This window comes from Nerophis lumbriciformis, linkage group LG31 (assembly GCF_033978685.3).
Source record: "Nerophis lumbriciformis linkage group LG31, RoL_Nlum_v2.1, whole genome shotgun sequence".
NCBI classification, from domain to species: Eukaryota; Metazoa; Chordata; class Actinopteri; order Syngnathiformes; family Syngnathidae; genus Nerophis; species Nerophis lumbriciformis.
The window spans coordinates 6,828,326-6,841,538 of NC_084578.2; the positions used below are offsets into that span (position 1 = coordinate 6,828,326).

Below are 13,213 nucleotides of genomic sequence, written 5' to 3' on the forward strand. Positions count from 1 at the left end.
TTGGTCAGACCTAGTCTTAGACTTGGATTAGTCAGATCTAGCCTTAGACTTGGATTAGTTGGATCGCCTCTTAAAGTTAGACTGGTGGAATATAGTCTTAAACTTTGATTGATCAGATCTAGTGTCAGACTTGGATTAGTCAGATCTCTTCTTAGTCTTTGACTGGTCAGATCTAGTCTTAAACCTGGATTGATCACATCTAATTTTAGACTTGGATAGGTCAGATCGAGACTTAGACTTGGACAGATCAGATCTAGTGTTAAACTTGGACAGGTCAGATCTAGTATTAAACTTAGATTGATCAGACCTAGTCTTAGACTTGATTGGTCAGACATAGTCTTAGACAAATATCCATATGCAAAAAAATATCCGATCTGTGTCATTTAAGGGGAGAAAAATCAGATTTGGTGTTCAGTGTAAACGGAGCCTTGGCCGTTGTGGCTTGTGCAGCCCTTTGAAACACTTGCGATTAAGGGCTATATAAATCAACTTTGATTGATTGATTGATGGTTGAAAGGACAGTGGGTGATAGTTGGGGTCGCAGACCACCTTTTCTGTTCAGGGATGGTTTCATGGCTTCCTTCAGTCCCCTTTCAAACCATCCGTCCTCAAAGGAGGGCTGTTTCTCCTTGAGGTGCAGGTAGAAACCTGAGTCTTGTCCTGAAGACCTTTTCAAAGACCTCATCAGGCAGGATTCTTCAAAATTTGAGTATTTCAACCGTACAACGGACTAGTTCAAGACTTGTTTTTGCGCCTTCCCTGTAGCCTTTTATGGTAGAACCATGGCATAGGCTTGTGGGCATGAGACCATTCAGTCTACATTTCAGGTAGTCTGCAAACTTTCTGGGCCGACTTTTCTGATTCCCGCACCATTTTTAGGGTATTCAAGCCAAAATAGACACGTTGAATGTAAAAGTAAGACGCATGTTTATGTGTGACAGCACAAGATAGCGTGAGAGAGCAAAGGAAGATTTCTGAAGGCACTCAGAAGACGTGCACAGCATGTCTCCTATTCGGCAAGAACTGTTAAACATGGTATTCTTCCCTGTTGACACCATTAGTACAATTTGACATCCAGTCGAGCCTGTCAAATTACACGTGTAATGGTGGTGAACATGAGTGGACTTTAAGTGCAGATTGCGCTCTATAAAAGACAAGAGTGCAAAACACTATGGGTGGGTAATGGATGGGCTTAACTACAAGTGTTGCATCTTCATTAAAATGTAAATGCATCTCTCAAGTGCCTATATTCTATGTACTGTACTGAAACAGCTATGGACAAACTAAGTTGATGGTCCCTGGAGAACCGTTGCGTTTTGTTCAGCTGTTGTGTTCCTCTTACCTGGTTTTTCAGGTCAAGCTTTGGGCACGGCCGCCCCCCGTTAAACGCCTTCTCTCTCAGCCACTTGGATCTGACCTTCAGCCCACTGCCACAGGATGCACTGCAGGCCGACCATGCGGACCAGTCACTGAGTTTACAGTCCAGGGGACAAGGGACGTGGCACATCTCCACCGTGTAGCCTGAAACAGAATGTTGGCAGACAGGAGAGGGAGGTCTGACTCACACTTTGGGCGACAGCTTCATTATGGGTCACATGAATAATTTCCCACGTTGGCCTGTGCTCTGCCACATTTGCTCGCTGTGACCAGAAACTAATTATCAGGCTAATGAGTGTCTTTCTGCCCAACTGTGCCAGCACAGCATTGAGAAACTTCTCCTGGGTTTTGAAACTACACAATGCATTGCTTATTGCCGTGCCACTATCTATATTTTATATGCAATTTCATACCTGCCAACTTTTGAAATCAGAAAAACCTAGTAGCCAGGGTCCAGGGGCCGCAGGCCCCGGTAGGTCCAGGACAAAGTCCTGGTGGGGGGTTCAGGCTTCGCCCCCCCGACGCAAAATGATTATTAGCATTCAGACAGGTTAAAATGTTGCTAAAACCATCACTTTTCTATCAGTCACAGTGACTTTTCAAAACAAAAATATTACAGCAAAAATCATATGGGTTGATTGACATGTTTATTCTGTAAGCTAACTTCAATAGTTTGAAATTATTTTGACAGTTAATGCCAGTTATCCTGTCAACCTTTCACAAGACTTCAATTTGTTAATTGAAAGTATAAACAGTATAAACACTTTTTACAGTAAACAAATGGTAAAACAGTACTAAACAATTCCATAAAAAAAAAAAAATGGTGTCATTATTAACTTTCTGTCCAAGCTTGTATAATCTACTGCCTTGTTCAATTGTATAAAATATTCTGTGCCTAAAATTCACATTTCTATCACAATTATCATACTGTAAACATGGTAAGCTAACTTCATTAAAATTAATAGTCCTGTCAATAGCATGGAATTACAATTCAAATGTAGTTTTTTTGTAAGCCTTTCAAAAGAATTCAAAATATGAAAAATTAATGAAAATGAATTTAAGCCATCAGACACTTGAAAAGTGGCACATCATATATCTAATGTAATCATTTTAACTTTTCAACAGAAATAGCACTGCAAAAATATTAAGGACATACTTCTGTATTTTGGTAGTTATGCTGTCAACATTTAACAAGATTTCTTCAACTTGGACTTGAAAGCATAAATAGTATAAACACTTTTAACAGTATAACAGTACTAAACAATTCCAATAGATAACATTGGTGTCATTACCTTTTTGTGGCTAAAATCCGAAAAACGTTGAAAGTTTCCCACTTGTATCGCTAGCAACGGCATTAGACTTGTGTTCTTTTGTCCCAACGTGGTCTTTTTACATCGCTAATTCCTCCGTGTCCGATCGAAAAATCTTGTCTGCACAAGGTGCAATTCGCGTAGTTTTCACCCTTTTTGGAACGGATAATTATTCCCGGATAGGCTTTTGAATATTCTTCACGGAATGACTGCAGTTTTCTTTTCGGTTTAAGACTCGTTTGCGATTTTTCTCCGGCTGATTCCATGATCGTTCGCTCGTTTGGAAACAATGGCAACAGGTGCCTCGTGCTTGGCAGCGGTGCTATAAATAGCCTCGCGCATTTAAAAAAACTTTTTTTTTTTTAATTAATGAAAAACCGTATTTTTTATCACTGCAACCGTAACCCGGAATAGGTTGATGAAAACCGTACTAATTACGGGAAAACCGGAGTAGTTGGCAGGTATGCAATTTTGGCCTTATGTCCACACATGAACAGAGGTCCCGGGGAAAAAATAAAAATTTGGCAACTCTGGTCAAGATTTTTCAAAAGTCCTCAAGTCATTTCAGAAAACTGAAAATAATGTTTTTTTTTTGTAAGCTGCATATGTTTAAAAAAAATGTTTTTGTTCAATGTTTAAGTTGATAAAGGATTGGACAAACCCTTCTGTGCCGCAAACTAGAAGTAGAGTACTAATGCTGCACTGAATAACTATATATGTTATTTCTTTGGGCACCACACAGTTCGATTCCATTCGGTTCTTGGGTGTAACGTTTCGATTCCGAATCAATTCTCGATTCCAAATCTATACTTTTTTAAGAACACTGGGTGCCAGTTCTATGATTCGATTCGATTTTTGGGTGTAAAGATTTGATTCCGAATCAATTCTCTATTCGAAACAATTCTCAATTCAAAATCTATACTTTTTTAAGAACACTGGGTGAAGGTTCTATGATTCAATTCGATTCTTGGGTGTATTGATTCGATTCGAAACAATTCTCGATTGAAAATCTATACTTTTTTAAGAAAACTGGGTGCCAGTTCTATGATTCGATTTGATTCTTGGGTGTAACGGTTTGATTCCGAATCAATACTCGATTGGAAAAAATTCTCAATTCAAAAGAATTCTTATTTCAAACAAACAGTTCTAAGATTCGATTCTTGGGTGTAACAATTCGATTCCAAATCAATTCTCGATTCTAAAAAATTCTCGATTCAAAATCTATACTTTTTTTAAGAACACTGTGAGCCAGTTTTATGATTCGATTTGATTCTTGGGTGTAATGATTCGATTCCGAATCAATTCTCTATTCGAAACAATTCTCAATTCAAAATCTTTACTTTTTTAAGAACACTGGGTGCCAGTTCTATGATTCGATTTGATTCTTGGGTGTAAATATTTGATTCCGAATCAATTCTCGATTCGAAACAATTCTCGATTCAAAATCTATAATTTTTTAAGAAAACTGGGTGCCAGTTCTAAGATTCGATTCGATTCTTAGGTGTAACTATTCGATTCCGAATCAATTCTCAATTCGAAACAATTCTCAATTCAAAATCTATACTTTTTTAAGAACACTGGGTGACAGTTCTTTGATTCAATTTGATTCTTGGGTGTAACGATTTCGCTTGCAAATCAATTCTTGATTTGAAACAATTCTCGATTCAAAATCTATACTTTTTTAAGAACACTGGGTGCCAGTTCTATGATTCGATTTGATTATTGGGTGTAACGGTTTGATTCCGAATCAATTCTCGATTCGAAAAAATTCTCAATTCAAAAAAATTCTCAATACAAAAAAATTCAATTCAAATTCTCAATTCAAAATCTATACTTTTTTAAGAACACTGGGTGACAGTTCTATGATTCAATTAGATTCTTGGGTGTATTGATTTGATTCGAAACAATTCTCGATTGAAAATCTATACCTTTTTAAGAACACTGGGAGACAGTTCTATGATTCAATTCGATTCATGGGTGTATCGATTCGATTCGAAACAATTCTCGATTGAAAATCTATACTTTTTTAAGAACACTGGGTGCCAGTTCTATGATTCGATTTGATTCTTGGGTGTAACGGTTTGATTCCAAATCAATACTCGATTCGAAAAAATTCTCAATTCAAAAAAATTCTCATTTCAAACAAATTTTCAATTCAAATTCTATACTTTTTTAAGAACACTGGGTGCCAGTTTTAAGATTCGATTTTTGGGTACAACAATTAGATTCCAAATCAATTAGAAAAAATTCTCAATTCAAAATCTATACTTTTTTAAGAACACTGGATGTTCTATGATTCAATTCAATTCTTGGGTGTAACGATTCGATTCGAAACAATTCTCGATTGAAAATCTATACTTTTTTAAGAACACTAGGTGCCAGTTCTATGATTCGATTTGATTTTTGGGTGTAACCGTTTGATTCTGAATCAATTCTCGATTCGAAAAAATTGACAATTCAAAAAAATTCTCATTAAAAAAAAAAATTCAATTCAAATTCTATACTTTTTTAAGAACACTGGGTGCCAGTTTTAAGATTCGATTTTTGGGTGTAACAATTAGATTCCAAATCAATTCTCGATTCGAAAAAATTCTCAATTCAAAATCTATACTTTTTTAAGAACACTGGGTGCCAGTTCTATGATTCAATTTGATTCTTGGGTGTAACGATTTCGCTTGCAAATCAATTCTTGATTTGAAACAATTCTCGATTCAAAATCTATACTTTTTTAAGAACACTGGGTGTATGTATGTTCTTTGATTCAATTTGATTCTTGGGTGTAACGATTTCGCTTGCAAATCAATTCTTGATTTGAAACAATTCTCGATTCAAAATCTACAATTTTTTAAGAACACTGGGTGCATGTTCTATGATTGGATTCGATTCTTGGGTGTAATGATTCGATTCTGAATCAATCCTCGATTCGAAACAATTTTCGATTCGAAACAATTCTCAATTCAAAATGTATACTTTTTTAAGAACACTGGGTGCCAGTTCTATGATTCGATTTGATTCTTGGGTGTAACGGTTTGATTCCGAATTAATTCTCGATTTGAAAAAATTCTCAATTCAAGAAAATTATTATTTAAAAAAAATGTTCAATTCAAATTCTATACTTTTTAAGAACACTGGGTGCCAGTTTTAAGATTCGATTTTTGGGTGTAACAATTAGATTCCAAATCAATTCTCGATTCGAAAAAATTCTCAATTCAAAATCTATACTTTTTTAAGAACAGTGGGTGCCAGTTCTTTGATTCAATTTGATTCTTGGGTGTAACGATTTCACTTGCAAGTCAATTCTTGATTTGAAACAATTCTCAATTAAAAATCTATAATTTTTTAAGAACACTGGGTGCATGTTCTATGATTCGATTCGATTCTTGGGTGTAATGATTCGATTCTGAATCAATCCTCGATTCGAAACAATTTCCGATTCGAAACAATTCTCAATTCAAAATGTATACTTTTTTAAGAACACTGGGTGCCAGTTCTAAGATTCGATTCTTGGGTGTAACAATTCGATTCCAAATCAATTCTCGATTCTAAAAAATTCTCGATTCAAAATCTATACTTTTTTAACAACACTGTGAGCCAGTTCTATGATTCGATTTGATTCTTGGGTGTAAATATTTGATTCCGAATCAATTTTCGATTCGAAACAATTCTCAATTCAAATTCTATACTTTTTTAAGATCACTGGGTGCCAGTTTTAAGATTCAATTTTTGGATGTAACAATTAGATTCCAAATCAATTCTCGATTCGAAAAAATTCTCAATTCAAAATCTATACTTTTTTAAGAACACTGGGTGCCAGTTCTTTGATTCAATTTGATTCTTGGGTGTAACGATTTCGCTTGCAAATCAATTCTTGATTTGAAACAATTCTCGATTCAAAATCTATACTTTTTTAAGAACACTGGGTGCATGTTCTATGATTCGATTCGATTCTTGGGTGTAATGATTCGATTCTGAATCAATCCTCGATTCGAAACAATTTTCGATTTGAAACAATTCTCAATTCAAAATGTATACTTTTTTAAGAACACTGGGTGCCAGTTCTAAGATTCGATTCTTGGGTGTAACAATTCGATTCCGAATCAATTCTCGATTCTAAAAAATTCTCGATTCAAAATCTATAATTTTTTAAGAACACTGTGAGCCAGTTCTATGATTTGATTTGATTCTTGGGTGTAATGATTCGCTTCTGAATCAATTCTCTATTCGAAACAATTCTCAATTCAAAATCTTTACTTTTTTAAGAACACTGGGTGCCAGTTCTATGATTCGATTTGATTCTCGGGTGTAAATATTTGATTCTGAATCAATTCTCGATTCGAAACAATTCTCGATTCAAAATCAATAATTTTTTAAGAAAACTGGGTGCCAGTTCTAAGATTCGATTCGATTCATAGGTGTAACTATTCGATTCCGAATCAATTCTCAATTCGAAACAATTCTCAATTCAAAATCTATACTTTTTTAAGAACACTGGGTGCCAGTCCTATGATTTGATTTGATCATTGAGTGTAACGATTCGATTCCGAATCAATTCTCGATTCGAAACAATTCTCAATTCGAAACAATTCTCAATTCGAAACAATTCTTGATTCGAAACAATTTCCGATTCAAAATCTATACTTGTTTAAGAACACTGGGTGACAGTTCTATGATTCCATTTGATTCTTGGGGGTAAATATTTGATTCCGAATCAATTCTCGATTTGAAACAATTCTCGATTCAAAATCTATAATTTTTAAAGAAAACTGGGTGCCAGTTCTAAGATTCGATTCGATTCTTAAGTGTAACTATTCGATTCCGAATCAATTCTCTATTCGAAACAATTCTCAATTCAAAATCTTTACTTTTTTAAGAACACTGGGTGACAGTTGTATGATTCGATTTGATTCTTGGGTGTAAATATTTGATTCCGAATCAAATCTCGATTCGCAACAATTCTCGATTCAAAATCTATAATTTTTTAAGAAAACTGAGTGCCAGTTCTAAGATTCGATTCGATTCTTAGGTGTAACTATTCGATTCCGAATCAATTTTCAATTCGAAACAATTCTCAATTCAAAATCTATACTTTTTTAAGAACACTGGGTGCCAGTCCTATGATTTGATTTGATCATAGAGTGTAACGATTCGATTCCGAATCAATTCTCGATTCGAAACAATTCTCAATTCGAAACAATTCTCAATTCGAAACAATTCTCAATTCGAAACAATTCTCAATTCGAAACAATTCTCAATTCGAAACAATTCTTGATTCGAAACAATTTCCGATTCAAAATCTTTACTTTTTTAAGAACACTGGGTGCCAGTTCTATGATTCGATTTGATTCTTGGGTGTAAATATTTGATTCCGAATCAATTCTCGATTCGAAACAATTCTCGATTCAAAATCTATAATTTTTTAAGAAAACTGGGTGCCACTTCTATGATTCGATTCGATTCTTAGGTGTAACTATTCGATTCCGAATCAATTCTCTATTCGAAACAATTCTCAATTCAAAATCTTTACTTTTTTAAGAACACTGGGTGACAGTTCTATGATTCGATTTGATTCTTGGGTGTAAATATTTGATTCCGAATCAAATCTCGATTCGCAACAATTCTCGATTCAAAATCTATAATTTTTTAAGAAAACTGAGTGCCAGTTCTAAGATTCGATTCGATTCTTAGGTGTAACTATTCGATTCCGAATCAATTTTCAATTCGAAACAATTCTCAATTCAAAATCTATACTTTTTTAAGAACACTGGGTGCCAGTCCTATGATTTGATTCGATCATTGAGTGTAACGATTCGATTCCGAATCAATTCTCGATTCGAAACAATTCTCAATTCGAAACAATTCTCAATTCGAAACAATTCTTGATTTGAAACAATTTCCGATTCAAAATCTTTACTTTTTTAAGAACACTGGGTGCCAGTTCTATGATTCGATTTGATTCTTGGGTGTAAATATTTGATTCCGAATCAATTCTCGATTCAAAATCTATAATTTTTTAAGAAAACTGGGTGCCAGTTCTAAGATTCGATTCGATTCTTAGGTGTAACTATTCGATTCCGAATCAATTTTCAATTCGAAACAATTCTCAATTCAAAATCTATACTTTTTTAAGAACACTGGGTGCCAGTCCTATGATTTGATTCGATTGTTGAGTGTAACGATTCGATTCCGAATCAATTCTCGATTCGAAACAATTCTCAATTCGAAACAATTCTCGATTTGAAACAATTCTTGATTCGAAACAATTTCCGATTCAAAATCTATACTTGTTTAAGAACACTGGGTGCCAGTTCTATGATTCGATTCGATGATTTGATTCCGAATATATTCTCGATTCGAAAAAATTCTCGATTCAAAATCTATACTATACTTGCCAAGGGACATGTAAGCAAATATTAACATTGCTGTATGTATACTTTTGACCCAGCACATTTGCTCACATTTTCAGTAGACCCATAATAAATTCATAAAAGAACCAAACTTCATGAATGTTTTTTGTGACCAACAAGTATGTGCTCCAATCACTCTATCACAAAAAAATAAGAGTTGTAGAAATGATTGGAAACTCAAGACAGCCATGACATGATGTTCTTCACAAGTGTATGTAAACTTTTGACCACGACTGCGTAAGTCGTTGGCAGATTCAAAGCAACTTTGCGTCTAATATGAATACACAGTACTCTATGGTACTCTGGCGGTATCTAGTGGTTGAGGGGTGAAATTACACCTTTAATAGGATTTGCATGTCTTCCTTGGATTCATAAAGTTGTCATGTAAAAAACATTATAAATGAACAGGTTTTCAATATATGGAAAAATGGTCATTATAGAAGGGAGTCAATGGGGGACCAAAGAGTCCCTTGGAACTCCAATGTATACTCACTTAAATATCTCATGCTAATAAAAACTTTATTAGAGATTAATTATTTTACACGTCCTGTGGCTATATTTCCACTAACATGATCCATCCATCCATTTTCTACCGCTTATTCTCTTTGGGGTCGCGGGGGGCGCTGGAGCCTATCTCAGCTACAATCGGGCGGAAGGCGGGGTACACCCTGGACAAGTCGCCACCTCATCGCAGCCACTAACATGATGTCATCTTCAAATGCAAAAAAAATAAATCAAAAGGACCACAAATGTCTCAGGTCTTCCTAAGGGGTACTTTGATATAACTTTAAATTTGGGCTGGGGCAAAAATACACCAACAATTCGACCTTCATGTTTTTGTGTGGGTTTTAAGCATTAATTGTAAAACATCGCTTCGTTTTTTTTTGTGGAGAATGCCATCTGCCATGAACGTGGTTGAGACCTTACCCTCGTCCGTGCACAGCGTGGGCTCGACCAGACCTCCCCGTTGGTCAAGGCAGGCCACGGCTGTGTAGCGCAGGCCTTGACCGCACTCCTTCACCTCCTGGGAGCTCATCCAACCCTGCAGGGAGTCCGGAGTCGAAGGTTCGTCAAGGATGCAGTCGGACCAGTTGCCAAAGGGTTGGGACAGGTACTCCTCGCAGGGACAGGCCTCTTTCTCCTCCAGCGGGTATAACGCCTCATCCAGGCACTGCTCCTTCTTTTTACTACGACCTGGGAGGGACGACACAATGATAGAAAAGATCATTTGTAACAAATAAAATGTGCGGGTTAGTAGTTTGAAGTCTTTAGGATACGTGTCAGAATAATTGTATGTAAGCCAAATTGAATTCTGTCTCCGTTTAATTCCTTGCTTCTTGTCTTGTTTAATAAATGTCATCAGTGTTTGTACCTGACAATACGCCTATTGATCATGTATCCTTACAAGTACAGAAGGGAAGGGGTTTATATGGCCCCCGTTCCTGGGTGGACCTTGCGTGAGAGCAATGCAGTCTGCTGAAAATGGTGGAAAGCGTCACTCTCCATAGCAACTGACGTTTGAATCGCCAAAACTCACATTTTCACTGCCATCTGGCGGCTACAGTAAATAGTGCACCTCGCCCATAATCGTCACGTTTCATGTGTCAGGTAAATCGCAACATAGGAATCCCCTTCCTCCTGTACCGTCACAGCTTGGCCAGGACACACTTCAATGTCTTGAGAGATGAGTGGAAAATGGAGTACCATAATTTCCGGACCATAAATGGTCTAATTTAGATTTTTTTCACATATAAGGCGCACCGGATTATAAGGCGCATTAAAGGGGTCATATTATTATTATTTTTTTCTAAGTAGAAAACGCTTCCTTGTGGTCTACATAACATGTAATGGTGGTTCTTCGGTCAAAATGTTGCATATATGATGTTTTACAGATCATCTTCAAGTCCCTTCCGGATGCGCGGTTTTGTGGGCGGTCTTATTTACGTGGTGTAGCGTGCAAGGACGGGAGTGGAAGAAGTGTCAAAAGATGGAGCTAACGGTTTTAATGACATTCAGACTTTACTTCAATCAATAACGGAGCAGCATCTCTATCATCCGCCGGAAATGTCCCGTGAAAAACCGTCCGACCGGAACTCTCTAATAACTAAAGTTCCTTGGGTGAATAATGTAAACTCACAACACCGGTATGTTTTAGCGCTTTCATGGTGAGTTTACTGACAGATATAAGTAAGAACTTTAAACTACTTTATATTAGAAATGGCAACAGTGGAGGATGAATGTCCCATAACAAGAAGATAGAGACGAAGAAGAAGCTTATCGACTATGGTGTCGGCACGGACTACAAAGGCGGACTTACACAATTTTTCAGGATTTATGCAGATCCCAAATACAGATCATCAGGTACCAGAAGGTAAGAAAAGTTGCTTATGCATAAACAAAACGCCAGATAATATAACTTACCTAATACACACACCATAATAATACTCCTATGTTGAAGCACATCAAGCGGTGCGGCTTCATAGCTTACCAAAGTCGTACTAAAACATTTTGATAGATTTTTAAGCGCTGTGTGTAATGTTCTATATTTCCAATGGAACATATAAACTGTTGGTGTTGTTTACTTGAGTCATATTGCCATCATAGTGCAGTCTACACATATCTCTTATGTTTGACTGCCATCTACTGCCAACACTTATCATTACAACATGTACCAAATAAAATTGCTTCGAGGCAGGTGTGGAGAGGGGCGTGGTCTGCGGGCCTGCCGCGGAGCGGGGTGTGTAAGGACCGGCCTCGAAGCCAGCGGGCAGGTGAGTAGATTACCCAGCTGGGGATTTTTATCTAATCACCTGTTGCCCTTATTAGCAGCAGCCGGACAGAGACACGTTGTGGGGAGTTGGAGCAGAGCGAGACACATGCAGGAGAGCGGAGACTTGTGTGTGGCAATAAAAGACGTGATTCAAACTGTCTACCGGGGTCAAGAAGATCCGTCGGCATCAGAAGATTCCACCACAAGAGGGAAACCTCTACAGCAGGTAAGCAAAACCAGAATTATTCTGTACATAAGGCGCACTGTCGAGCTTTGAGAATTGTTTTTGTGTGCGCCTTTTAGTCCGGAAAATACAGTAGTTAGGGTTCATAAGATCAATTCTTACAGCTCAATTTTCTGTTTCATTCAGGCTTTTTAACGCTCACCCGAAATGATTTTTACTTTGAAACAAGCGGTAGAAAACGGACGAATGGATGGCCTGAAAGAAAGTCATGGCAAATATTAAAACATCAGTCAAACCAATGCCAAGGGATCCATTTTTTTCCCTCACAATGCATAATTAAAGAGTACTTTGCATGACTCCGGGCAATGATTACAAATATTTGCAGACATATATGTCGTCCAGAAAGAATTCACTTTGAATCATAGTCCTCTGAAGTAAATGGTGCAAACGTAATGACTGCATTAAATTACAACAACATAAAAGTAGTTGGACCTCTGTGGCTAATAAAATGGAATAGTTCAAGTTTAGTGCCTAATTCAATTATATTTGTAACCTTTTTTCCACTGGTGCAGAGCACAGAGCGAACGCAACAAGGGAGGACCACCTCCGAATTCTTCAAATTTACATAGACGGACAAAACTGGGACACAATTGGGTATTCCAACTGGACAGGGACGACGAACGCACATTAAAACTTTTGGAATGGATGAAGGAGGATTACATTGAGCTTCTGGAATGGCTTTTCCAAATCCTCCGGACTCAACCCCACGGACCAAACGCAGACTATACCTCAAAAGCCAGGGAACCAACCACTTTACCTGCAAATTAACTCGAGCAATTTGAGGGTGGATAAGTCAGAATTATACCAGAACATTGTAAATCGGTCGTATTTTGAGGGAAATGATAACATACTTGATTTAAAGTTGCTGAAAGGACGGTAAAACATTACCACAGATCATGTATAGCAAGGGTGGCCAAACTACGGCCCACTTGCCAAATAATACCCGCTGTCGTCATGAGTTTATTAAATAATCTTATTGTGGAGGGGGGGCGTGGCCTGCGGGCCTGCCGCGGAGCGGGGTATAATAGTACCGGCCTCGAAGACAGCGGCAGGTGAGTAGATTGCCCAGCTGGGGCTTGTTATCTAATCACCTGTCGCCTTTATTAGC

At 37.2% G+C, this 13,213-nt stretch overlaps 1 protein-coding gene across 2 annotated transcripts in view; it reads right to left on the reverse strand.

The window, feature by feature from the left end:
- Window positions 1-13,213, reverse strand: part of thsd7ba (thrombospondin, type I, domain containing 7Ba) — a 518,989-nt gene that overhangs the window by 178,545 nt on the left and 327,231 nt on the right. For both annotated transcript variants that reach the window (XM_061926051.1, XM_061926050.1), the window contains exons 14-15: window positions 10,019-10,285; window positions 1,343-1,521 (exon numbers count right to left, since the gene is read on the reverse strand). In XM_061926051.1, coding sequence (XP_061782035.1) covers window positions 1,343-1,521; window positions 10,019-10,285 — 446 coding nt within the window. The remainder of the gene's footprint in view (window positions 1-1,342; window positions 1,522-10,018; window positions 10,286-13,213) is intronic.